Here is a 27,141-nt window from a genome sequence, read left to right as displayed (position 1 = left end):
CATTTTATCAGACACGCCCCCTTCCTATACAAACCCATTATAACTTCAAACTAAATTTTTAACCTGTTAGATTCATCAAAAACACCCGTCCTTGGTTCTGGTGACTCACCCTGCCCTCCTAATACGCGAGGGGGCCGTGTTTTTTCGATAACTTCTTTTATTTTTTGTATTTAATCTTTTTAATGTATTTATTTTTTTTCATTTTCCCCAAAAAATATAAAAAATAATTGAAAAAAGTTATGGAAAAAACACGGCCCCCTCGCGTATTAGGAGGGCAGGGTGAGTCACCAGAACCAAGGACGGGTGTTTTTGACGAATCTAACATGTTAAAAATGGAGTTTGAAGTTATAATGGGTTTGTATAGGAAGGGGGCGTGTCTGATAAAATTAATATCAAATATCTAAATACTGAATCAAGCAACTTAAAAACGGTCTGGGGGGCTCACAAAAGCCTGAGTAGACGATAGAATGACCGAAAGTGTTTTTGAAAGTGAAATATCCCTTTAAGTACTATGTAACTCCCCTGAGCAAGCAGGCGTGCTCTATTGTAGGGGTGCAACAGTTAATCGAGCTAATCAATTTAATCGATTAATAACAAATAATCTATAATCATTTTTTTCATATATTCATATCAATTACAAAATAAAACATATTATCGAAGAAAACACTATCGCAAAAAAAAAAATAGATAGTTGCAGCCGTAAACAAAGAGTGACGGTAAAAGACAGGATCGTACTGGTGTACTGAGACATGCAGGACGGTGTCCCCTCGGTGCCGTCCTGTGCTCTGACAAACACGCAGAAGGAGTGGTTGGTTCCTGGTGTCAGCCCTGACACCTGGGCCTGTTCCCTCGGCACCGTGCTGTTTGTGGTGGACACGCTCCCGGAGGGGGCGGTCTCAACCCGGTATGTGTAAGCGCTCTGGTCCTGCGGTGGGCTATTCCATGTCAGCTGGATGGTAGTGCTGTTCCATGTGCTGGCCTCCAAGCTACTCACACCGTATGGCCCTGAAAACAAGCAGACATACTGTTGTTAACTTTGGAAAAACAACAAGAGATGGAAACGGATAAGATCCAGAAGAAATCCTCTGGAATGCACAAAACAATGTATGTATAATCTTGAAATGATTCGATCAATCAATATGGATTTTTTAAAATTCTCAATCTTGTATGGGGGTCCCACTCCCTGGCACAAAATATTTTAAGGCAGGGGTCCCACAGACAAATACATATTACTTTGGGGGTCCTTGACATGTGAAAAGTTTGAGAAACAAAGAATTTAAAACGTACGTGTGAAATAGGACACAGCCTCGGGGCTGGCCTGGGTGCCATCTACTGTCTGTGTGGTGACAGTGAAGGTGTAGTTGGTGCCAGACTGCAGGCCGCTGGCGTTGTATCCAGGGGTGAAGACTATAGATGCCACCTGGGATCCGCTCTCTGATCTGGTAACCAGCACCATGTAGGAGTAGCCAGGTCTGTTCTCCAGCTGATCCCACACTAACATCACCTCCGTGGGGGAGATCCCTGCTTCCTTCAGCATGCTCACCGAGTGTGGTTCTGGAGGGGAAAAGGGATACGATTATCTATAACATGTGTCACATGATGAAGATGGATTAAGATGCACCCAGCGCTGAATTTGAGGTTAATTGTGAACAATAGGGAGTGGCAATTGCCTGTTTTCAGATGGCAGTCAGTGGCCAAATACAGATATATTAAAGGTAGGATAAGTGATATAAGTGATACTTCTGTTAAAATAGTACTCATTGGTAATTTGGTATAGACTAGAGTGTTTGTTCAGTAACAGGACTCTCCCCGTCCCTCCAGCTCTTGATTCAACAGAAAATAAATGTTCAGTTCGGGATACACATTTTATCCAATCAGGAGAGAACTCACACAGGGCACAGGATAAACAAGTGAAACTGGAAGTGATGACACAAAGAAGCAGACAAAATTGGAACTGAAAAACTATACAAATGAAGCTGATAAATGGGTACTGTACTTTCTCCTGATTGGCTGATGATTGACCCGAAAATGTATGTTCTGTTTATCAAAGAGCTTTAGAGACACAGGGACCTCTGTAAGACGCTAGCAATGATTACTATCAGAATATAGTGCTTTATCAACAAACAAAAAAATGTTTTTGTTCACCAAAAAATATCACTTACCCTACCTTTAATATTGGGGTCCTTGACATGAAAACGATTTGGGATTTGGGAACCACCGTATCATGTTATGTTCAACTCACTAGTATAGTTGAGCGTGGTTTCCACTGTGCTCAGGTAGTCCAACACGCCCACAGTAACAACAGAGATGTTGTAGGCCGTTCCAGACTGGAGGTTGTCCAACAGCATCCAGTTGTTACTGGTCTGGGTGGACCGGTCCCAGTGGAACACTGTGAAGTTGTACTGGTCTGGCTCCATGTCGTGAGGTCTGGCCCAGCTGATGTTGATGCAAGCAGTGGTCTGAGACTCCACCACGATGGGACCGGGAGGGTTGGGAACTGGAGAGGCAGGAGAAAACAGAGTGTTGTTTAACCACTTAAACCCGGCAACTGTATTCTCATCCCCTTGCTCCCCCCTTATTATGGAAGTAACAAAAAGGATGGAACTTGCACAAAAACGAATTTCACCCACTGTTTTACACCTGTGATGTGACAATAAAGTTGAATCTGATTCTGATTCTGATTCGATTTAACCATGCAAATAATCGGCAAGTTTCCAATATCGTGCATCCGTAATTGATTTGGATTGATTTGTTTATTTCGGACACTGTTAACACATTGATTGCCAAGATCGCATTGATGCGTTCTTTCATTTTTGGGGGAAAATTCCACAAGGGGCGACCTAACACAGCTTTGGAATGATCGATCGTCATTCAGAGAAGTAGAATGTGGATGTGACGTCGTTCCAAAAAAAGAGGAAGCCATCCACTTCCTGTTTGGGATTTTCAGAAAAACAGCTGTAACTCAGTTTCTTTTTTTTGCATTGAAAACCACTAGTTTTCAGTGGGCCGAAGCCCCAAAATGGCGGATCGCGGTTGGAACGTTGTCGTTCCTATGGACAATTTTGTTTGTGTTTTTGGTACACAATGTCGGTTCCACAGCGTTTCAAATCGGATTTAGGTAATTATACGCTGGCAAGGGGATAGAAAATGTTTAATATCTTGGCAATCAATGTGTTAAAAGACAAATCCATAAAATAAACATAATACACTTCAAATAAGAAAATAATTTAAATATGAAAATATGAAAACTAATACATAATACAGAGTGCTCGAAAGGGGCATAGGATGAAGTTTAAAACGTATCTAGTCCTACCCCTTATTGCTCATTGTTATTTATCAATCAAATAACATTTAGAAAATCTAAATGATTAGCAATGACTAGCAACGTGGCTCACAGGTGGCGTTGACAGCGGTTGAGTTCTGGGAGAGCGGTCCGCTGGCGGTGGCCACCGTTACGGTGTACAGCGCTCCAGGTGTCAGGCCTTCAAACAACACTCGTTCGGTGTCGTTGCTCAGGCCTGAGAAGTTTCCTTCCAACAGGTCTCCTCTGTGCAGCAGGACGGAGTAGGAGTCCACACGACCGCCGGCGACGCCCCAGCTCACAGACATGCTCGTTGTGGTTCCGATGGCCTTTATGTCGGGCACCGCTGCAGGCTCTGGGTGGGAAAAAAAGAAAGTTATATTATATATATTGTTGCTGTCGGGCAGAAACCTCTTAACTTTGTGTATTGTTTTTGTAATTAATGCCCTGATCAGCATCACACACAAAAGTATCAAAAGTAGCAGATCCGCAAGTTTGAACTTGTAGATCTGCTACTTTTGCTACTTTTGAATTTGAATCCTGAAAAGTAACAGTTTTGGACATACGATATACTGTGTAGAATCTAAAAACTATTTTTATTTAAAAAAAAGCCACAATAAACGCACTTGTGTGGCTGGTTATGCTCTCCGGGGTGGATCTGACCCCCTGGACAACCGTCGACACGGTGAAGGTGTACTGCTGTCCAGCGGTCAGACCGGCGAAGGTGTGCGTCTCTGTGTGGAGTCTGTGGACGGACACGCTGTCCCCGTTGTTGTCCCCCACGGTCACCAGGTAGAGGTAGGTGGCCTTGAAGTCGTCCTGTCGGCTCCAGGTCAGCGTGATGGCAGTGGTGTTCACGCACTCAGCTGACAGGCCGCTCACCGCTTTGGGCTCTGTGAACAAGTACAAGCAGATGTTTTAGTTCAGACCTGACTTCACCATCACTTGAGAGCTCCTGAATATATAGAGCACTGGTTCTCAATATTGCGTCCGGGGACCCCCAGTGGTCTTTTAGGGCAGTGGTTCTGAAACGTTTTAGCTCAAGACCCAAAAGAGAAAATTGATGTCTCCCTGGGACCAAAACTAGTGAAAATAAGCTTTCTGCAAGCTCATAATGTTATGAGCTTGTAGATCTGCTACTTGCACTGCTTCTTAAAAGTTTTTTTTTTCTACTTCATGGGATTTCTTTCATTTCTTTTTTATTCATCCATGAAATTATTTTTTATAATGTATGAACAATTTAAAATGTTCCTTTTTATTTTTTGAAAATCTTTTGAAATAATAAGGATTAAAAATAGAATGTAGGAAACAAAAAATAAAGGGACATTTACCATAAAAATGGGTCCGAGATCCCAAAATGGGTCCTGAGTCTCCTGACCCATTGTTTGGGACCCATTGTTTAGGGGGTTCCAGGGGGTCTCCAGGAACATTAGTTAATATAGCATCAAAATCACTTTAACCACTTTAAACCCTATATACATAGGCTATTTGAAAATAGCAGATCTACAAGCTCACAACGCGGCACGATCTTGACAAACTTTGTGCCTCCCTGGCACACAAATATTTTCAGATGGGGGTCCGTGCCGCGTGCCAAATACATTTTTATTTAGGGGTCCTTGACATGAAAAAGTTTGAGAACAACTGAACATAGAGATTTACTTGTGTAGCTGGAGGCCTGCTCGGTGGTGGAGTGACTTCCCGGCGCTGCCTCCGTGGTGACGTTAAACGTGTATTCTGTCCCTGGATCCAGGCCAGTGACCACGGTGCTGTTGACCGTTACGTCCACCAGCTCTGCGGTGGTTGGGTTGCTGGTTTGAATCCTGTATGTGAAGTACGACTGGTGTCCTTCAGGGTGTGACCACTGTACTTTTACAGAGGTGGTGGATTCAGGACCGGCTGTGAGCTCCCGCACCGGGTTGGGTACTGTAAGCAATATGGCAAAACCACATTACTACCTACTATATTAGAGATATCGTTGCTGTCGGGCAGAAACCTCTTATCTCCATATTCTAACTTTTTGTGTTTTTTTTGTAAATGAATGCCCTACTTGATCATACTACAACGTCACACAAAAGCATCGAAAGTAGCAGATCTACAAGCTCTACTTTTGAATTTGAATCCTGAAAAGTGACAGATTTGGACATATGAGGTTTCCACCCGACAGAGACAATATTATATGTTATATTATAATTTTTCAATGTGGGTGGTCCTTGGCACGAGAAAGTTAATGATTTAGAAGGCATTTGTAGAATCGGCCTCAGGTCTTAATGCGTTAATGTGTTCACTCACAAGTGTACGCGGAGGTCGTGGGGGTCCAACCACTCGTAAAACCCTGGGGTCCCACTGTATGTACCATGATGTTGAACCGAGTCCCAGAGGAGAGCGAGGACAGGACGGTGTGGTTGGATGGGGAGTTTTTGTTTTGCGCGGCGGCGCCCCCTGTGACGGCCTGGTAGAATACTTTGTAGCTGGTGTGCGGAGCACCCTCCATGCCATAAGGAGAGGACCACTCCAAATGGAGGGCCGTGGTGGTCCTCTGAGTTACAACGATCACTCCAGGAGCAGTAGGGTCTGAAATGGAGACATCAATGAGTGAAGAGCCCGTAAACAGGAAATGCCCTATTTGCATCGCCATCTTTTGGCTAGAATAATTATTTCACTGCCTTCAGTGGACACCCCCCCCCCCCCCCCACATTCCTCACAGAGAACTACAGCTTATTTTTCATGACTCTGAAACCAAATTTGACATGCTTAACCTTTATTTTTTTATCATTCACATTTGGCTGGGTGGTTTATAACATATTATTCTGTGGTCTGACAAGATTTGAATACATAATACTGCTTAGGCCTACTCATACTAGGTTAGGCTTCTTCCTGTCTATGGGCTCTTTAAAAACACTGTATTGTGGGTCTTGTGTATTTTGTTGCAAGACAGGGTCTAGATCGGTGGTTCCCAAAGTAACTTTTCAACTCAAGACCCAAAAGATAAATTAGACGTTTGCCCGGGACCCAAACTAGTGAAAATAGCAGATCTACAAGCTCACAGCGCTTCACTACTTCTTAGACGAACCGACCCACTGTTTGGAAAATAGTGGTCTATCTAGATCACTGGTTCTCTTCAAATTTAGGAGGGGAATTAGCGCCAGCTGCTGGGCAATTAAACTGCAGCATTTGTATTACTTCCGCATTGGCTTCATTTTCAAGAGTGAAACCTTTGCCTCAGCCTGGGCTGAACTCACCAGTAGCCAGTGAGGTCTGGTCAGATGTCTCAGTGAAGGGACCGGCCACAGCCGTCACGTTGACCTCATAAACCCGGCCAGGTTTTAAGCCACTGAGGTGGGCCATGGGCTCTACCGACGTCATGTTGGCCCAGAAGTTCAAGTCGCCGTTCCGAACGGTCACGTGGTAGTACTGCACATGACCACTAGGCAGGATCCAACTGAGGTTCAGAGAATCGGTAGCTCTTGCCGCAACGGTGATGCTACGGGGTTTCTCTGGCCCTAGATTGATGCAGCGACACACACACACACACACACACACACACACACACACACACACACACACACACACACACACACACACACACACACACACACACACACACACACACACACACACACACACACACACACACACACACATATCGTTTGTGTTTTTTCGTAGATTAACGCCCTACTTGATCATACTATAGGGTCACACAAAAGCATCAAATCAGCAGATCTACAAGCTTGTTTTGAGATTGCAGATCTACTACTTTCGATTACTGAACAATTATAACAAATAAAAAAAATAAAACCCTGAAAAAGAAAACATGATGTAACATCCACTACGTTGGTAAACATAAACAGACCAGACTCATAATAAGCTGCTGGAGGGTTATTATTTATTTCACACAATATGAACTTACGTGTGAAAGTTGCTATGAGGTCCCTGGCACCTTCGTTTGTGATGTTTCCAGCCACGGCGGCAACTGTGACGTTATACAGAACTCCAGGTGACAAACCCGTGATGGTATGGGACGTGCCACTAGCGCTGTAGTTACCGCCCGCCCCTACTGTACCGCTCCACCTCACTGTGTATGAAGACACGTTGCCCTGTGGCGCCGTCCAGCTCACAGACACAGAGGACTTCGTGACGCCCGTGATGAGAAGACCGTTGATCATACCGGGCACTGTGAGGGGCCAGACAGAGACACTGTGAGAACAGATGATACTGGGACATAGGGGTGTTGGAAAAAATCAATTCATGTAAAAATCACGATTCTTATTACGTATCAACGATTCAAAATAGATTTTAGTTTTGTTTTGTTTATTATTATTATTTATTTATTCTGGTGAAAGTTACAGGAGTTCTTACTCGATGGCGTGTGAAATGTAAGCTTACCATAATCACAATAAACATTATCATGTTTTGAGTCATATTCAAGGGCTTTGGGGGAAAAATGTCCCTCTCTGGTGTTACATAGGCTTCACTTGGTTGTTAAAGTCCAAATGAAAACAATATGACTGTTGTGAATTAAAATAGATAAAACTTATTGGGAATCATTTTTAAATTAATACATTTTTTATCGAATCGTGACCCCAAGAATTGGAATCGAATCGCAGAAGATTCACAGCCCCCCTGGGACATGTACGGCAGACTCACGTCACACACATATTCAACTGCAATGTCTGCAGCAACGTCACATTGGTACAAACAATAACATGAAAACAGAAGCAACATATTCAACTGCAATGTCTGCAGCAACGTCACATTGGTACAAACAATAACATGAAAACAGAAGCATGTCCTCATTTAGCAAAACCAAAGCCTGTTCATGTTGTACGCAGTAAAATCCTCAGTGATAATTGTATCCATTTGGACCCCATACGGGTCCATTTGGTTCCATTGCACTCTCAGAGTTGGATAAACACTTACAGAACACAGGAATAGACCCAGGACCATTCCGAGAACTAATAATATCATCTCTGTCGGGTGGAAAACTATGTCCAAAACTGTTACTTTTCAGGATTGAAATTCAAAAATAGCTAAAATAGCAGATCTACAAGCTCAAACCGCGTCGCTTCGCGCCACGTTTCGAGCTTGTAGATCTGCTACTTTTGTGTGACGCAGTAGTATGATCAAGTAGGGCGTTCATTTACAAAAAAACACAAAAAGTTAAAATATGGAGATAAAAGGTTTCTGCCCGACAGCAACGATTATAGTAAATACAGTATAAATTGCGTCTTACTTGTAACTACACTGAGGACGAACGGCTCTCCTTCTGTTTGGTTATCTGTGGCAATGGCAATGACCTTGATGGTGTAAGTGGTTCCAGCGGCCAGGTCAGCTAGGAGAGCTGAAGTGCCAGATGTAGTCATGTTCAGTTGTGTTCCGCCATGGTCCCACTCCACCCTGTACATTGATACCACTCCCGCAGGCCTGGTCCATGTCAGAGAAATGGAGGAGTTTGTCGTGAGCACGTTAGGTTGCGCTATCGTATTTGGTTCTGGAGAGGAGAGGAGAGGAGAGGAGAGGAGAGGGAAATTAGTACAACTTTTGTTTCGTTTTTTTGTTAAAATAACTGTTAAATAGCTCTATATTCCGATTATATTTCTATATAGTGTTTGTTCAGTAACAGGGGTCTGTCCATCTCTCCAGCACTTGAGTGAACATTTTCAGGTCTCAGGATCCCAATTTGATCCAATCAGCAGAGAGAACTAATTACATTACACAGGATAAACAATTGCAATTGGAAATGTGCAGACACAATTGGAACCCGGAACACTATAAAATTGAAGCTCCTGATTGGATGAAATTGGTGTCCCACCTGAAAATGTATTTTCTGTTTACTAATGTGCTGGAGAGACAGGGATCCCCCTGTTACTGAAATATAGCAGTGACTACCGTCAGGATACAGAGTTTCAAGTTATATATCTTTTAATTTTAACAAAACAAATATCACTTACACAGCTTAACACATGGGGTGCCAAAACCGTATATAAACGGTTTTATATAAAGGTGCAAATAGTTACGCGGAGTGCCAAAACCGTATAGAAACGGTTTTGCTGTCTTTTTTTTTTTTTTTTTTTTTTTTCACACGGGAGGGGCTGGAGCAGCTCTGGGAGTACCCATTGTGATCCTGAGAAGGATAGGCCAAATGGATCGCCGGAAAAAAAAACATGGCTCCCCATCCGCTTCCTGTTCCTATTTCCTTCTTTAAAACGCCTATATCTCCGAATCTGTTTCCGGTGGGGAAAACCAGTCATGCGCGATGCGCGATCCCCCCCCGTTGTAACTCGCGAGTGAAATGTTATCGTTCCAGGATGTAGCTAGGGTCATCGCGCTACATGAATGGATGCTTTTTTTTACGTGGATTTGCGCGTCGTGGAGTCTAGAGCTTTAAACAGCAAAGCGCAGTCAATGGGGAGAATGCTGGCACCCACGGTAAGTTGTTATGAAAAAATCCCGGCACCCAATGTGTTAAAATGAACACTGAGGATTTTACAGTGAAGGATAGAAGAACCGTCAGAGTTCAAACGTGAGACAAACACTTACTGGTGGCGTGACTGCTATTGAACGCGACCCCTTTAGAAATGTTATCCCCAGCCACTGCAGCCACTGCAAAGTAATACATCTCTCCGGCAGTGAGGCTGTCTACACGAAACACCGTTTGGTTGGTGCTCTTATTCTCATACAACGCGTTCCCATCGTTCCATTCCACAGCGTAGAAGGAGATTTTGCCATTTGGTTCGCTCCATTTCAGGGACACAGATGACGTCGTAATGTTACACAAAGTAAAGTTCCTGATCCTTTCAGGATCTGCGCCAAGGCAAGCAGGAAGGGGACAATGACAAGAGACGCAAGAAAACAACACGATCAAATAAACAGCATTCCTTTCAGTGTGATGAGTTCAAAGGAAAAGATGACAAATGTGAATTTTATACATAGTGACCCTTTTTGTCAAAACACATCTTACATGTGAAGAGTGAAACCTCATCCTTTTCGCTGTCTGTTTTTTGATCAGCGGCGACTGCGAAGACTGTGAATTTGTACCGCGCTCCAGGCATGAGCTCAACGACATCGATATACGTTTCATGGACGGTTTCATTTCTATTTTCACTCCCATCTGTCCATTCTACTCTGTAGGAAGAGGTCGTTCCCACTGGTTCGGTCCAGTTCAGGAACACGGACGATGTCGTGATTACAGCGGCCTTCAGGTTCCTGATGGCTTCAGGTTCTAAGAGAGACAGTTACTCAACACGTTGGTTAACCACTTAAAACCAGCTCACAAACACAGTGGATGCTGTGATTTCAGTGAATTTAAGATTCCTGACGACTTCAGGCTCTGTCAGTGCAACATGAGAGTGGGTGGGAGAGAGAAAGAGAGAGAGAGAGAGAGAGAGAGAGAGAGAGAGAGAGAGAGAGAGAGAGAGAGATCCATATTTCACCTCTATACAGAAAGATATTGCCACCTTTCTGAAAGTGCTCAAAATACAATCTATGACTTCCTCTGACAAGGAACAATGTTAAAACATTCTGCATAATGAAGTCAACTCAAAAGTCTCTAAACTTGTACAAGTCAGTTCCATGAGCCTCATCTTACGTGTGCAGAGTGATGTTTCAACCGTCTTTCCAAATGTTCTGTTATCTCCAGCGATTGCAACCACACTGAAGGTGTACCGCTCTCCTGGTGTCAATCCAGTGACATTAAATGACGTTTGTGACACCGTATGTATCTCACTGACATTCCCATTGGTGTATTGTATTGTAAAGAAGGAACGGTTTCCTTCTGGTTCACTCCAACTCACATACACAGACGATGTTGTGATTTCACTGACATTTAGGTTCCTGATGACTTCAGGTTCTACGGGTGTAATACAAGTGGGTTGGGAGAGAGAGAGCGAGAGAGAGACATTCAGGTTGTCACCAAATATATAGAGGACTATATTGCCAATTTGCCATCTTTCTGAAAGTGCTCAAAATACAATCTATGACGTCTTCTGACAAGGAACTATTTTAATTCCTTTTCCGCGCATGTTTCCCCTTTTCTCCCAATTCAGTTGTTATGCCGATTCCCAGGTTTCCCCTCACATGCAGTGCCCTCTTACTGTTAAACCCCACAGCTAGTCATGTGGGAGGGTGTAGAAGTCAAACACATGAAGAGTCACTAATGCAGCGATAGAGAACGCACTATCCACCCAGCGTCCCTCGAACACAGACAGTTACGTTCATTGGAGCTCAACGTTGCTTCTGATAGTGTTGAAAATATAGATTTCAACTTCTTCTGACTAAAACATGTTCTGAGAGCACAAGAGAGATCTGGAGTAAGAGAGTGATCTAATAGAGGTCAACTTTGTCCAACTCTGTCCATTGTTTTGGGAACAGCAAATCACATGCTGTGAAATCCTATGCAGCATCCTGAACAGCTTTTATTTGTCTGACATCAAATTCATGACCATTCAATACATTGCATCCATGGACGAAAGTATCTGTACATAACAGTAATGATCATAACATTCTTTTTTTTTGTTGGTAGAGATGCCAGATGTGTCGATTATCACATTGTTTTCTGATTAACAGTCAAGATAAAAAGGTACTTACTTGTATAAAAGGATGCAGTGACACTGTTTCCTTCAGTTTGGTTACAAGTCAGTGTTTTAACACTGAATGTGTACTGACCTCCAGGGGTCAGATCAGTAATGTTAACATGAGTCTGATCTGTAGCATTACGCTCACTGACACTTCCATTAGTCCATTCTACTCTATAGGACACACTGATTCCAACTGGCTCAGTCCAGCTCACAAACACAGTGGAAGTTGTGATTCCAGTGACATTAAGATTCCTGACGACTTCAGGCTCTGTCAGTACAACATGAGTGGATGGGAGGAGGGAGAGAGAGAGAGAGAGAGAGAGAGAGAGAGAGAGAGATGAGAGAGAGAGAGAGAGAGAGAGAGAGAGAGAGAGAGAGAGAGAGAGAGAGTGAGAGAGGAGAGAGAGAGAGAGATCCATATTTCAGACTGTCATCACCTCTATACAGAAAGATATTGCCACCTTTCTGAAAGTGCTCAAAATACAATCTACGACTTCCTCTAACAAGGAACAATGTTAAAACAATCTGCATAATGAAGTCAACTCAAAAGTCTCTAAACTTGTACAAGTCAGTTCCATCATCTTACGTGTGCAGAGTGATGTTTCAACCGTCTTTCCAAATGTTCTGTTATCTCCAGCCACTGCAACCACACTGAAGGTGTACCGCTCTCCTGGTGTCAATCCAGTGACATTAAATGACGTTTGTGACACCGTATGTATCTCACTGACATTCCCATTGGTATATTGTATGGTAAAGAAGGAACGGTTTCCTTTTGGTTCATTCCAACTCACATACACAGATGATGTTGTGATTTCACTGACATTTAGGTTCCTGATGACTTCAGGTTCTACGGGTGTAATACAAGTGGGTTGGGAGAGAGAGAGTGAGAGAGAGACATCCGTATTTCAGGTTGTCACCAAATATATAGAGAACTATATTGCCAATTTGCCATCTTTCTGAACGTGCTCAAAATACAATCTATGACGTCTTCTGACAAGGAACTATTTTAATTCCTTTTTCCGCGCATGTTTCCCTTTTTCTCCCAATTTAGTTGTTATGCCGATTCCCAGGTTTCCCCTCACATGCAGTGCCTCAGGGCCCCATTCTCAGGCCAAAAATTCCCCGTTAAATCGGGATAATGGACCTGCGCCGCCCCAATAGGTTATTCTAGCACCTGCTCTACCCGTCACCATTATGCCGACGCCGTTATTTGCGCGTGGAGGTGTGCCCGTGGGCGTGTTGTTGCTATATCCCCCACATTGCAATTCTACAGACACACATGGGTACGGCTTGGGGACGGGGGATAGTGGATTCTAGAAGCACCCGCTGGTTTATAAAATCACCCGTCAAGTGCACACAGACACTACAATGGCTTTGTGCGTTGGACCATGAGCCGTGTTGCCAGCCTTGGAGAGAAATAAGCAACGCAGTCCGCAGGTCTATGAAAACAAAAAGAAGCAACTCTAAGGCCACATGAGCACTTCAAACTACTAACTAGAGCTTTCATATCCCCTAAATATTTCAGCCCGGCTCGACTAATAATTGACAAATTAGACCCAGCCCAGCCCGTCAGTCATTTTTCTAAAGAAGCCTTATTTCTCATTAAATCTTGGTAATATATGAATGATCTGTGTGTGAAATGCGCTCTTTCTTTATACAAACCCATGCTCGCTCACTCTACCGCAAATGCCTCTCTCTCTTTGTACAACCCCATGCTCACTCTACCGCAAATGTGCTCTCTCTCTTCATATAAACCGATGCTCACTCTACCGCATATGCGCTATCTCTCTCTATACAACCCCATGCTCACTCTACCGCATATGCGCTATCTCTCTCTATACAACCCCATGCTCACTCTACCGCAAATGTGCTCTCTCTCTTCATATAAACCGATGCTCACTCTACCGCAAATGCGCTATCTCTCTTCATACAAACCCATGGTCACTCTACCACAAACGCCACCACCACTCCCAGCGGGGTCATTTTGATTCTATGACGGCTGCCGTCTAGTTATCATCAGTGCCAGTGTTGTGAGGAAAAACAACTAACAAGCAACCAGGTCTAGGAAAACCAGCCCAAAAGAAGCGAGTCAAGCGACTATGGGCCACATGAGCACTCTAACATATACATCAGCTATTTGAAAATAGCAGATCTACAAGCTCACAACGCCTCCCATGCAAACGCTACGTCCATGACCCCCCAAAATAACCATATTTGAACTGGGGACCCCCCCATTTTGTTTGACTCGGTTCCACAGATAAATATTGTGAAAATAGCAGATCTACAAGCTCGCCAGGCGTTGGGTGCTCCATTGTGGTCTCGACCCACAGGTTGAGAACCACTGCATTAAAAGCTCCAAGCAAGTTACATGTCTAGTATGTTGTTGACCACGTAATGTAATGTTTTTGGTTTAGTGATAGGCTACTCCGTGGCGCGCGCGCGCCTCATTGTATGCTGCCCAAAATAACAGATCTGTAACTGTCGACACGACATGACGCAGCGCCGTTGATAGCTTGTATGTCTGTTATTTTGGGTAGGCGACGCACATACGCATCGCAGCAATGTGTCTGGGTTTGAGAGGCTTTGATTGATGTAAACTTAAAGTTTAGCTCTGTTCGGGATTACTGAACAAAGGTGGATGATGAAAGATAACGGGGACAATATGGATGTAAGTTAACTTTGCGTCACTTCAGAGGAAACTATGGAGCAACTTCAGAGATGTTTACACACCCCTGGAATCCATTAGAACGGTGGAAATAGAACGATAACAGCCAACGTGAGTACATAGGCTATAGACCTTTCCTAAAACTGTCCAATTTATTATACCCATGTGCTACTGTTTGTCTGTGTACCACGTAGGAGCGTTGTCGCAACATGATGTAATTAATTATTTGGGAGCAGCCAGTGTGTACCAATAGTATACATATTTTAAATGGCTTTCATATACTATTCCGGATCTGACTAATATGACAAGCTTATTGTGAACACAATAGGCTACAAATTAATATAAAAATGTATTTGGATAAAAAAAAAAAAAAGAAGGAAAACAAGCCCAATGTGGCTTATAATAATCAGACCAGGCAACAGTGCAGACAGGTAGATAGGCTAGAGCATATATTGGATCGGGATGACGGCTAGCGCAGTCTTCTCTTAAAGGCAATGGCTTCTGGCACGGTGATTGGTTTTATCATTGTAACGCCCAAACCACACCTATGCATAATGTAACGGGTAGCTCAGGTGTTTGGCGGGTGAGGGGGGGTGCCATAGAATACCGAATTTTGCGGGGAAACGCCTCTTGCCTAGTCCGAAATCCCTAATTAGTGGTTTGTTCAAATCTGGCTCTGAATAGAGCCCTACTGTTAAACCCCAAAGCTAGTCATGTGGGAGGGTGTAGAAGTCAAACACATGAAGAGTCACTAATGCAGCCATAGAGAACGCACTATCCGCCCAGCGTCCCTCGAACACAGACAGTTGTGTTCATTGGAGCTCGATGTTGGTTCTGATAGTGTTGAAAATATAGATTTCAGCTTCTTCTGACTAAAACATGTTCTAGGAGCACAAGATGTTGAGGTCTGGAGTAAGAGAGTGATCTAATAGAGGTCAACTCTGTCCTCTGTCCATTCTTTTGGGAACAGCAAATCACATGCTGTGAAATCCTATTCAGCATCTGAACAACTTATCTTTTTATGACATCAAATTCATGATAAATCAATAAATTGCATGGATGGATGAAAGCATCTTTATATAACAGTAATGATCATAACATTCTTTTATTTTTTTGGTAGAGATGCCAGATGTGCCGATTATCTCACTGCTTAACAGTCAAGATAAAAAGGTACTTACTTGTATAAGAGGATGCAGTGACACTGTTTCCTTCAGTTTGGTTACAAGTCAGTGTTTTAACACTGAATGTGTACTGACCTCCAGGGGTCAGATCAGTAATGTTAACATGAGTCTGATCTGTTGCAGTACGCTCACTGACACTTCCATTAGTCCATTCTACTCTATAGGACACATTGATTCCAACTGGCTCAGTCCAGCTCACAAACACAGTGGAAGTTGTGATTCCAGTGACATTAAGATTCCTGACGACTTCAGGTTCTGTCAGTGCAACATGAGTGGATGGGAGGGAGAGAGAGAGAGAGAGAGAGAGAGAGAGAGAGAGAGAGAGAGAGAGAGAGAGAGAGAGAGAGCGCGTGAGAGAGAGAGAGAGAGAGAGAGAGAGAGAGAGAGAGATCCATCCATATTTCAGACTGTCATCACCTCTATACAGAAAGATATTGCCACCTTTCTGAAAGTGCTCAGAATACAATCTATGACTTCCTCTGACAAGGAACAATGTTAAAACATTCTGCATAATGAAGTCAACTCAAAAGTCTCTAAACTTGTACAAGTCAGTTCCATGAGCCTCATCTTACGTGTGCAGAGTGATGTTTCAACCGTCTTTCCAAATGTTTCGTTATCTCCAGCCACTGCAACCACACTGAAGGTGTACCGCTCTCCTGGTGTCAATCCAGTGACATTAAAAGACGTTTCTGACACCGTATGTGTCCCACTGACATTCCCATTGGTGTATTGTAATGTAAAGAAGGAACGCTTTCCTTCTGGTTCACTCCAACTCACATACACAGACGATGTTGTGATTTCACTGACATTTAGGTTCCTGATGACTTCAGGTTCTACGGGTGTAATACAAGTGGGTTGGGAGAGAGAGAGAGCGAGAGAGAGACATCCGTATTTCAGGTTGTCACCAAATATGTAGAGAACTACAGTATATTGCCAATTTGCCATCTTTCTGAAAGTGCTCAAAATACAATCTATGACGTCTTCTGACAAGGAACTATTTTAATTCCTTTTTCCGCGCATGTTTCCCTTTTTCTCCCAATTCAGTTGTTATGCCGATTCCCAGGTTTCCCCTCATATGCAGTGCCTCTTACTGTTAAACCCCACAGCTAGTCATGTGGGAGGGTGTAAAAGTCAAACATGAAGAGTCACTAATGCAGCGATAGAGAACGCACTATCCGCCCAGCGTCCCTCGAACACAGACAGTTACGTTCATTGGAGCTCAATGTTGCTTCTGATAGTGTTGAAAATATAGATTTCAACTTCTTCTGACTAAAACATGTTCTGAGAGCACAAGAGAGATCTGGAGTAAGAGAGTGATCTAATAGAGATCAACTCTGTCCAACTCTGTCCATTGTTTTGGGAACAGCAAATCACATGCTGTGAAATCCTATGCAGCATCTGAACAACTTTAATTTGTCTGACATCAAATTCATGACAAATCAATAAATTGCATGCATGGACGAAAGTATCTGTACATAACAGTAATGATCATAACATTCTTTTTTTTTGTTGGTAGAGATGCCAGATGTGTCGATTATCACATTGTTTTCTGATTAACAGTCAAGATAAAACGGTACTTACTTGTATAAAAGGATGCAGTGACACTGTTTCCTTCAGTTTGGTTACAAGTCAGTGTTTTAACACTGAATGTGTACTGACCTCCAGGGGTCAGATCAGTAATGTTAACATGAGTCTGATCTGTAGCATTACGCTCACTGACACTTCCATTAGTCCATTCTACTCTATAGGACACATTGATTCCAACTGGCTCAGTCCAGCTCACAAACACAGTGGAAGTTGTGATTCCAGTGACCTTAAGATTCCTGACGACTTCAGGTTCTGTCAGTGCAACATGAGTGGATGGGAGGGAGAGAGAGAGAGAGAGAGAGAGAGAGAGAGAGAGAGAGAGAGAGAGAGAGAGAGAGAGAGAGAGAGAGAGAGAGAGCGCGTGAGAGAGAGAGAGAGAGAGAGAGAGAGAGAGAGAGATCCATCCATATTTCAGACTGTCATCACCTCTATACAGAAAGATATTGCCACCTTTCTGAAAGTGCTCAGAATACAATCTATGACTTCCTCTGACAAGGAACAATGTTAAAACATTCTGCATAATGAAGTCAACTCAAAAGTCTCTAAACTTGTACAAGTCAGTTCCATGAGCCTCATCTTACGTGTGCAGAGTGATGTTTCAACCGTCTTTCCAAATGTTTCGTTATCTCCAGCCACTGCAACCACACTGAAGGTGTACCGCTCTCCTGGTGTCAATCCAGTGACATTAAAAGACGTTTCTGACACCGTATGTGTCCCACTGACATTCCCATTGGTGTATTGTAATGTAAAGAAGGAACGCTTTCCTTCTGGTTCACTCCAACTCACATACACAGACGATGTTGTGATTTCACTGACATTTAGGTTCCTGATGACTTCAGGTTCTACGGGTGTAATACAAGTGGGTTGGGAGAGAGAGAGCGAGAGAGACATCCGTATTTCAGGTTGTCACCAAATATATAGAGGATTATATTGCCAATTTGCCATCTTTCTGAAAGTGCTCAAAATACAATCTATGACGTCTTCTGACAAGGAACTATTTGAATTCCTTTTTCCGCACATGTTTCCCTTTTTCTCCCAATTTAGTTGTTATGCCGATTCCCAGGTTTCCCCTCACATGCAGTGCCTCTTACTGTTAAACCCCACAGCTAGTCATGTGGGAGGGTGTAGAAGTCAAACATGAAGAGTCACTAATGCAGCGATAGAGAACGCACTATCCGCCCAGCGTCCCTCGAACACAGACAGTTGTGTTCATTGGAGCTCGATGTTGCTTCTGATAGTGTTGAAAATATAGATTTCAACTTCTTCTGACTAAAACATGTTCTGAGAGCACAAGAGAGATCTGGAGTAAGAGAGTGATCTAATAGAGGTCAGCTCTGTCCAACTCTGTCCATTGTTTTGGGAACAGCAAATCACATGCTGTGAAATCCTATGCAGCATCTGAACAACTTTAATTTGTCTGATATCAAATTCATGACAAATCAATAAATTGCATGCATGGACGAAAGTATCTGTACATAACAGTAATGATCATAACATTCTTTTTTTTTGTTGGTAGAGATGCCAGATGTGTTGATTATCACATTGTTTTCTGATTAACAGTCAAGATAAAAAGGTACTTACTTGTATAAAAGGATGCAGTGACACTGTTTCCTTCAGTTTGGTTACAAGTCAGTGTTTTAACACTGAATGTGTACTGACCTCCAGGGGTCAGATCAGTAATGTTAGCATGAGTCTGATCTGTAGCATTACGCTCACTGACACTTCCATTAGTCCATTCTACTCTATAGGACACACTGATTCCAACTGGCTCAGTCCAGCTCACAAACACAGTGGAAGTTGTGATTCCAGTGACCTTAAGATTCCTGACGACTTCAGGTTCTGTCAGTGCAACATGAGTGGATGGGAGAGAGAGAGAGAGAGAGAGAGAGAGAGAGAGAGAGAGAGAGAGAGAGAGAGAGAGAGAGAGAGAGAGAGAGAGAGATCCATATTTCAGACTGTCATCACCTCTATACAGAAAGATATTGCCACCTTTCTGAAAGTGCTCAAAATACAATCTATGACTTCCTCTGACAAGGAACAATGTTAAAACATTCTGCATAATGAAGTCAACTCAAAAGTCTCTAAACTTGTACAAGTCAGTTCCATGAGCCTCATCTTACGTGTGCAGAGTGATGTTTCAACCGTCTTTCCAAATGTTTCGTTATCTCCAGCCACTGCAACCACACTGAAGGTGTACCGCTCTCCTGGTGTCAATCCAGTGACATTAAAAGACGTTTCTGACACCGTATGTGTCCCACTGACATTCCCATTGGTGTATTGTATGGTAAAGAAGGAACGGTTTCCTTCTGGTTCACTCCAACTCACATACACAGACGATGTTGTGATTTCACTGACATTTAGGTTCCTGATGACTTCAGGTTCTACAGGTGTAATACAAGCGGGTTGGGGGAGAGAGAGAGAGAGAGAGAGGGAGAGAGAGAGACAGAGAGACAGATGGCAAAAGCGAATTATCGAATTACTTTCTCCTGACCAGCAATTTCACCTTACTTCATCATTTAATGGTGCTTAATTTCAATTTAAAGGAAAACCTATTAAATGAAGCTAATGTGGAAGGTCCAAACCAAAAGCCATTTATTGGAGTCCAAACGTTGCTCTGCCATTTCTTTGGTCAACAGTTGAATAAACAAAACGCAAAATATGGTTCGTTATGCTATTAAATACAATCACAAAATTGAGTACTTTTAGTACAGATTTTTTTTCAAATATGACACGTCAACTAGGGCTGGGCGATATGACTTCAAATCAATATCACGATTATTTCAAACTTTTGCCTCGATTACGATGAATGACAAATAATAATCTGAAAATAGCAGAACATAGCAGATCTACAACCTGAGCTTGTAGATTGGCTATTTAAAAAATGTTTGTACACCACCATTGTGCAACGAAGTATAATGCAGGGTTAAAGGGGAATTTTGGACTAAAGTTTTCTTACCTTTTCTATGACGTTATGATATCTTAGGATGAATGGTACAGTAGAAAAATTTCATAACTCCACCCCTGAGCCGCCACAGCTTAAAAGGTGCGCGGATAGGCCTTAGGTTAGATCACATATTTTAATAGCTTTTTTTCCCTTTTTTTTTGGTGAGATCTGACGTTCATAGTGACAGAACACTGTCCCAAAAAAAAAAAAAAAAAAAAAAAAAACAGAAGTCTCGCTAGACGAGATTGAAATCTCGAGATTTCAATCTCGTCTAGCGAGACTTCTGTTTTTTTTTTTTTTTTTTTTTTTTGGTTGCATAGTGTTCTGTCACTATGAACGTCAGATCTCACCAAAAAAATTATTAAAAAAAGCTATTAAAATATGTGATCTAACCTAAGGCCTATCCGCGCACCTTTTAAGCTGTGGCGGCTCAGGGGTGGAGTTATGAAAATTTTCTACTGTACCATTCATCCTAAGATATCATAACGTCATAGAAAAGGTAAGAAAACTTTAGTCCAAAATTCCCCTTTAAGTGGTTAATCAAAAATAAATATATTAGAACGTTTTCATTTTGATTTGTTTTTTTTTATTAAAATTTTTATCCCACGATTTTGTAACCCTATTTTTTACACCCAGTGCCAATTGTCTATGTAATCCTGGGCACTACCTTCCCTCTGCCAACCTAGGGAGGCCAGGGCCGAGCTCATGCCTCCTTCAATGCATGAGAGCCAACTGACCTTCTTGTCACCTGACAGGGGAGAGGTTCCCTGGTTGGACGTAGCGCGTGGAAGGAACACGTTATTCCAACCAGTTCCCTTCCCCTCCATCAGGCGCCCCAGCTGGCCAGGGGGATGCAGTATAGTGACCAGGATTACTGCATGTTTTTGTGAGGGTACCGACCCTAGGAGACACGGGGAGAACATGCAAACTCCACACAGAAAGGCCCTTTCACCAACCCCACCTAGGGTATGGGCACTGATGACGCGGAGGAGAGAACACGCCCCCAGCGCCCACAGCGTCCCCTGTGGGAATCGAACCCAGGACCTTCTAGCTTCTAGCATTTTTATTTGTTAATATTGTGGTTGTCGGGCAGAATTTTTCATGAATTAATAAAAGAGTGTTGCACAAAAGTAGTGAAAATAGCTGATCTACAAGCTCGATGCGAGTTTGTAGATTGGCTATGTTCACAGTTTTTTATTAGTTTTTTTATAATAAAAAAGGAACCGTTTTGGAGATACAAGGTTCCGCCCGATGGCAACGATACATAAGAAATTGGAGGGGAAAATGTTTTATTCAATTAACCTACATGAGCAAGATTAAGTCGGATATTGCTTCTAAACATCGGTTTGGAAATATTGTTCGTTAATTGCCCAGCCCTGACATCAACGAGCCACAATAAAAACGTGCTTACTTACTTGTGTATATGGTCTTATTGGTGCTTTCTCCTCTAGTGTGGTTGTCATTAGCCAACGCTGTTACACAGAATGTGTACTGAACCCCTGGCCTCAGACCACCAATGCTAACATTAACATGCGACACACTGGTACTGTTAGTGCCGTCATTCCACTGTACTTCATATGAGGAGCTCTGTCCCTCTGGTCGGGTCCAATTCAGAGACACAGAGTACGCTGTGACTTCAGTGACATCAAGGTTCCTGACGGCCTTAGGTTCTATCGGTACAAAACAGGTGGGTGGGAGAGAGAGACACAGAGAGTACATCCATGAACGCTTTCGAGATTTTCAAGTGGGCCCTGGTGCAAAAATGGTTGAGAACGACTGCTTATAGACATTGATTAAGACTTGAATGAAATTGATTCACTCACTTGTTGTGAACGCTTTGCAGCAGTTGTGGCATGTGAAGTTGACTTCATAGGTGGCACCCGGTGTCAAGCGAGTCATATTTGGTGGTGCATATGTGATGTTGCCGACAATAAACGTACAGTTTGGTAGAGGTGTTAAGACGATGGTGTCTGTTGTTGTTAATGCTTTAAATCCTTCACAGTTGGAAACTAAGATGCACAAATAAAGAAGAGAAAAGAAAAGAAAAGAAGAAAAGAAAAGAAAAGAAAAGAAAAGAAAAGAAAAGAAAAGAAAAGAAAAGAAAAGAAAAGAAAAGAAAAGAAAAGAAAAGAAAAGAAAAGAAAAGAAAAGAAAAGAAAAGTGCGGTAGCATAATGAGCACAACATCCTTATGCATCCTGGTTTATATGAGGCTTCAAATCATGAATTATGTATACAATCTAACAAAAGAAAAAAAGACAAGTCGAATAAATAATGGTGAAATAGCAGGGATTTACTTACGGTTGCATTCTGCTCTTGAGCTCTACAGATGACAGGGGAAAGAGGGAAGAGAAGTTTTTACCACCAGAGGTCAGCATTGAATTAAATACATCCTCAAAGCGCCCACACCACAGTCACCACTTGTACCTCTTTGTCTGTCAGTGCCTGAACAAATGCAGACAATGGGTTTCAACCTACAAAATAGGGATTCCAGGTTGCGGATTATTATCATTATTGTCTGTCACTCCATGGTATCCCATACATTGTTATAACACAGGCACAGCCCAACAGCTCAAACATTGGCTCAGAGTATAGAAATATCAAATGAGTCTTTGAAGGTAGGTTATGATGCCTTCTTTTGCATGTCATTGATGAACCGGGAACAGGAAAGGAATACATGGAAAAATCCTGTTTGTGAGCCTGTCAATCCCACACTCACCTGTGGCATTTCCCCACCCACATTTACAAATACACTCTCAACCAAACAAGCAAGCGGAACCTGGGTTCTATAAGCTGTTTGTCCACAAATTATTGTATGTTCTCAGAAATGATGCGGTGTGGGAGTCCATGTGACTCTGTTTTTGACTCATTTTTATTATGTTTTATCCTTGCTTCTGATCAGACTGAATTAAATACATGCATCATTAAATCAGTTTGTCAATATTTGTCAAAAAATGTTTCAAGATTTGTCAAGCTTTGTCAAAGGTTTATTTTTTATATAAAAATAAATAGCGAAAAAAACCGTGGGTAAGAAAATGTACCCCCTCTGTTATTTTTTTATTTTTTATACATTTTTATCTAAACCAAAGGGGATTTTCTCCCCCCCATCTGAACAATGAATGCCTCTCTTATTAGTGCGACATTTAACTATTTCAGAATATGTACACACACTAGCTATCTTAATCAAACGCACATTTTGCAAACACACACAAATGCTGATCCCAGCAACAACAGTCATTGAGCATGGAGGTGGATTCACATTCCATGATCCTCCTCTGTCTCTGTCTCTGTCCGCCTCACACACTGTTTTCACTTTCCTGATTTCCTGGTATTGGGCCCATGCACTGCTACACACACACACGCACACGCACACACACACACACACACACACACACACACACACACACACACACATACACACACACACACACACAGACAGATCTCATTCCATCTTAATGATTAGTGAAAACCAAACAGTGCACACAGACCTACTCCTCCACAGGCCTTTGGATGACACGCCGCTTTCTCTGTCTGTTTACCAGGAAGTTACACATTAAACTTGTAGCATCAGCAGCAGATGTTGCCAGATTTTGTGAGAGAAACCAGCAAGACATACTGTAGGGGTCTACAAAAACAAGCCCAAATGCAGCGAAAAATGTGTTAATGTAGCATCAAAATCAGTTGAACTACTTTAACCCTATATACATTGGCTATTTGAAAATAGACGATCTACAAGCTCACGACGCGTCGCGATGCGACGTGTCATGGGCTTGTAGATCTGATATTTTAAAAGAATCACATTTTTTGGGGGATAAATATTTGGAATATGATTGAAACATTTTAAATACACAAATCTTGTATGGGGGTCCCTGACACAAAAAAATTCAGATGGTGGGTCTGCGGACAAATACATATTAATTTGGGGGTCCCTGACATGAAAATGTTTGAGAACCACTGGTTTAAACAACATAAGACAGCAAGCCCAAATAAGCAACTACACTTTAGAAACAAGCCCCCCCAAAACACTACCAATATTTACATGTGACTTTACAGACAAACAAGCCCAAAGTGGCTTATAATAAGTGAACATGGCAACAGTGAGCATCAGTGGCTTCAGTGTTCCATGTCCATTCTTTCCCTCTGACTCTCCACAGCGGAGGCCATTCATTAACTCCTTTCAACATACACACAGTCAATACAGCTCATGGTCTCTGGTTTAGGTAATGTCCTTCATTACAATACCGTACCTCTGATAAAAGGTATGTACAGTACAGTACATCACGCCCCATTACAAGTGCAAGTTTGTTGGAGTGGAAAGGATTGTGAGTGCGAGTGGTGATCACAGGGTATTATAGTTTGTCTGTCTGAGGGAGTGGAATGTAGATAAATTAACACTTTTCAACCTGGCGTCCCTATTTTTGGCATGTCATTATAGGCAATAATTGTAATGTCTTCAGAAATCTAAATGTTTCAAAAGCAGCAAAAATAGCCGATCTACAAGCTAACAACACGGCCCATCGCGGCACGTTATGAGCCTGTAGATCGTTGAGCGATTGCTGTGAATTGTAGAAATCAGAGAGTGTACAAATGGAACCAAATGGACCCAGGATTGTATAGTGTAGATTGGGATCCCTGAGATAAAAAAAAGGTCATCAAATGGGGGTCCGTGGCCTACAGTAATGCATATCATCTGGGAGCCTTGAAATTAAAAAGGTTGACAACCACTGTTTGAGTAGATCACTGTGAGCTTGTAGAAGTGTAGGGCTTAAGTGGCTAAAATTGGATTGAGTCCAAATCGACTTCACAGAACAATAATCATATTAGAACATAATAGTGGCAACCTGATTGAGATCATTATTCTAGACGGTAGCCTCCGCTGGGACAGGAAATGTTCCATTATGACACTTCCTGTCTTAAACCCTCCTCCTGTCAACTCCTCAACCTTTTCCTACGTTGTTGAAAACAGCCGCCCTGGCCTTCCTACGCCCTTCCTACGCCGTCTGGGACCCTATTCTTTCTGAAGGTCACGGCGGTCCGGGCGGCACCGAAACCACGCGCACAGCGGGACATGATGACGAGGGGGTTGCCGGGTTCACGGGCTCTTTGAAGCTCCCGTGGGACATGGCAGACAGACGGAGGGTCTGCTATTTTAGAAACTGAAAAACCAGGGTGATGTCATCATGTCTTCTGTTTAGCGAACACTACGAAGAAGAAAGGTTTGTGTACCGTAATTGTGTCATATGATGATATATTCTTTACTGAAGCAAAATTCTGAATAGAGGACTTTTAATTGTAACAGAGTATTTCATTGACTTGGAGCCAATTAGTGATGGGAATATTCCTATTCTGGGGGGAACATTTGGTAAAAATAGCAGATCGATAATATGATGCTCACAACAACGCATCAACTTTGTGAGGCTATTTTCAGACATTTTGTGTGAGGGAAAAAAGGACCAAGTATATAGCCCTGGGGGACCCCAGTGAACCAAGTACACTGCTCAAAATAATTAAGGGATCAAAGTGTTCCATACATTTCTTTAAGCAGTATATATAAGCTTTAAAGTGCTTAAAGCCCGACTATCGTCTCTGTCGGGTGGAAACCTCATACTGTATGTCCAAAATTGTTACTTTTTGACGCTTTTCGATCTGTGGTTTTTAATGATTTTGTGTGACGCTGTTGTGTGATCAAGTAGGGCGTTAATTTACAAAAAACACAAAAAGTTAAAATATGGAGATTTCTGCCTGACAGCAACGCTATGTTGTTTTGTGGGGAGAAATATAGATTTGATCATAATGCCCAATCGATGTTGCGTTTCCCGGCGGTGTCACACGTTGAAAATAACAATTTAGCAATTTAAATATGTTCTTTTCCACGAGCAACACCATCGGCATTTATTGGAAGGTATCGTCGACTCGACGGAAACACTTCTTACCTCAAGTACCTCAAAACGGTGTATCAAAGTTCCACTTTGAACACACGCTGGAGGAACAAACTGTGCATTTTGAGGAAATACGTGTCTGCGTGACTTCTGCTGTGAGTGAATGTAATTGTAAAGGCTATAATAATAGTCTACTCCATTATATACTGCACTCCACTTCCCACACAGCTACGCAGGCCACAACATACCCTACTTCCTGTGTCTGTCTGTGGTGTGTGGTGTGTGTGTGTGTGTTGTGTGTGTGTGTGTGTGTGTGTGTGTACTTGTATTACTATATCTGTGGGGCTTATTTGAAAAATAGACATTGTGAGGACCTTTTTGCTGGACCTCACAAGAAAAATGGTTGTTTTATGGTTAAGAAAATCTTTTTTTTTACGATTAGGAAAATATTCAGTTTGGTGTTAGGGTTATGGGGGTCCCTGGCACAAAATGTTTTTGAGATGGGGTCCAGTCAAATACATATCACTTTGGGGGTCCTTGATATGAAAAGGTTTGAGAACCACTGTGTTAGATAAGCCACAGATAAGACTGTGGCTATTTCTGTGCATGTTTTGCATGCACTGTATGTGCAAGCAGCCTTTTACTAATAATGCTTGGTCATTCATCTATGGCAGTATACACATTTGGTTCTAGCTGCACTGTGTGGTTGGTTTTATATCCTGTTATATGCTGCTGCTTGGTGGCGTTAGCGGTCGTGGGAGGGACATGTGACCTGAGGGTGAGACATCAACTGTAGTCAGTCTTGTAAATACTAGGGATGTAACGATACCAAAAAAGCTCATGATACGATAATATTGTGATAACAATAAATAAATAAAATAAATTCTGTTCCAAATGTTCTCTTATTACAACATGCTCAGAATAGGGATGCTGTGGTTCATGGGATTAATGACAATGACATGGACTCTGCTTGTTTGAGGCTTTGGGCCACTTTAGCTTGTGTCTGCTGGTA

At 42.4% G+C, this 27,141-nt stretch overlaps 1 protein-coding gene across 1 annotated transcript in view; it reads right to left on the bottom strand.

Moving 5' to 3' along the window:
• The window catches only part of LOC308091999 (receptor-type tyrosine-protein phosphatase beta-like), a 59,448-nt gene that overhangs the window by 17,386 nt on the left and 14,921 nt on the right, over positions 1 to 27,141 (bottom strand). Inside the window, exons 2-25 of the mRNA XM_080437780.1 lie at positions 22,552 to 22,573; positions 22,075 to 22,260; positions 21,667 to 21,921; positions 19,428 to 19,688; positions 18,889 to 19,146; positions 17,889 to 18,149; positions 17,302 to 17,559; positions 16,293 to 16,553; positions 15,718 to 15,975; positions 12,461 to 12,721; positions 11,885 to 12,142; positions 10,887 to 11,147; positions 10,260 to 10,520; positions 9,839 to 10,102; positions 8,532 to 8,789; positions 7,209 to 7,472; positions 6,541 to 6,801; positions 5,591 to 5,872; positions 4,961 to 5,224; positions 3,928 to 4,194; positions 3,396 to 3,656; positions 2,243 to 2,497; positions 1,288 to 1,554; positions 736 to 1,005 (exon numbers count right to left, since the gene is read on the bottom strand). Coding sequence (XP_080293906.1) covers positions 736 to 1,005; positions 1,288 to 1,554; positions 2,243 to 2,497; positions 3,396 to 3,656; positions 3,928 to 4,194; positions 4,961 to 5,224; positions 5,591 to 5,872; positions 6,541 to 6,801; positions 7,209 to 7,472; positions 8,532 to 8,789; positions 9,839 to 10,102; positions 10,260 to 10,520; positions 10,887 to 11,147; positions 11,885 to 12,142; positions 12,461 to 12,721; positions 15,718 to 15,975; positions 16,293 to 16,553; positions 17,302 to 17,559; positions 17,889 to 18,149; positions 18,889 to 19,146; positions 19,428 to 19,688; positions 21,667 to 21,921; positions 22,075 to 22,260; positions 22,552 to 22,573 — 5,974 coding nt within the window. The remainder of the gene's footprint in view (positions 1 to 735; positions 1,006 to 1,287; positions 1,555 to 2,242; positions 2,498 to 3,395; positions 3,657 to 3,927; positions 4,195 to 4,960; positions 5,225 to 5,590; positions 5,873 to 6,540; positions 6,802 to 7,208; positions 7,473 to 8,531; positions 8,790 to 9,838; positions 10,103 to 10,259; positions 10,521 to 10,886; positions 11,148 to 11,884; positions 12,143 to 12,460; positions 12,722 to 15,717; positions 15,976 to 16,292; positions 16,554 to 17,301; positions 17,560 to 17,888; positions 18,150 to 18,888; positions 19,147 to 19,427; positions 19,689 to 21,666; positions 21,922 to 22,074; positions 22,261 to 22,551; positions 22,574 to 27,141) is intronic.

The sequence above is a fragment of the Gymnoscopelus braueri genome, assembly GCF_963280865.1.
Source record: "Gymnoscopelus braueri genome assembly, chromosome: 9".
Lineage (NCBI taxonomy): Eukaryota > Metazoa > Chordata > Actinopteri > Myctophiformes > Myctophidae > Gymnoscopelus > Gymnoscopelus braueri.
Note: the sequence above shows the minus strand (reverse complement) of the source record. Positions and strands in the feature narration are given on the sequence as shown.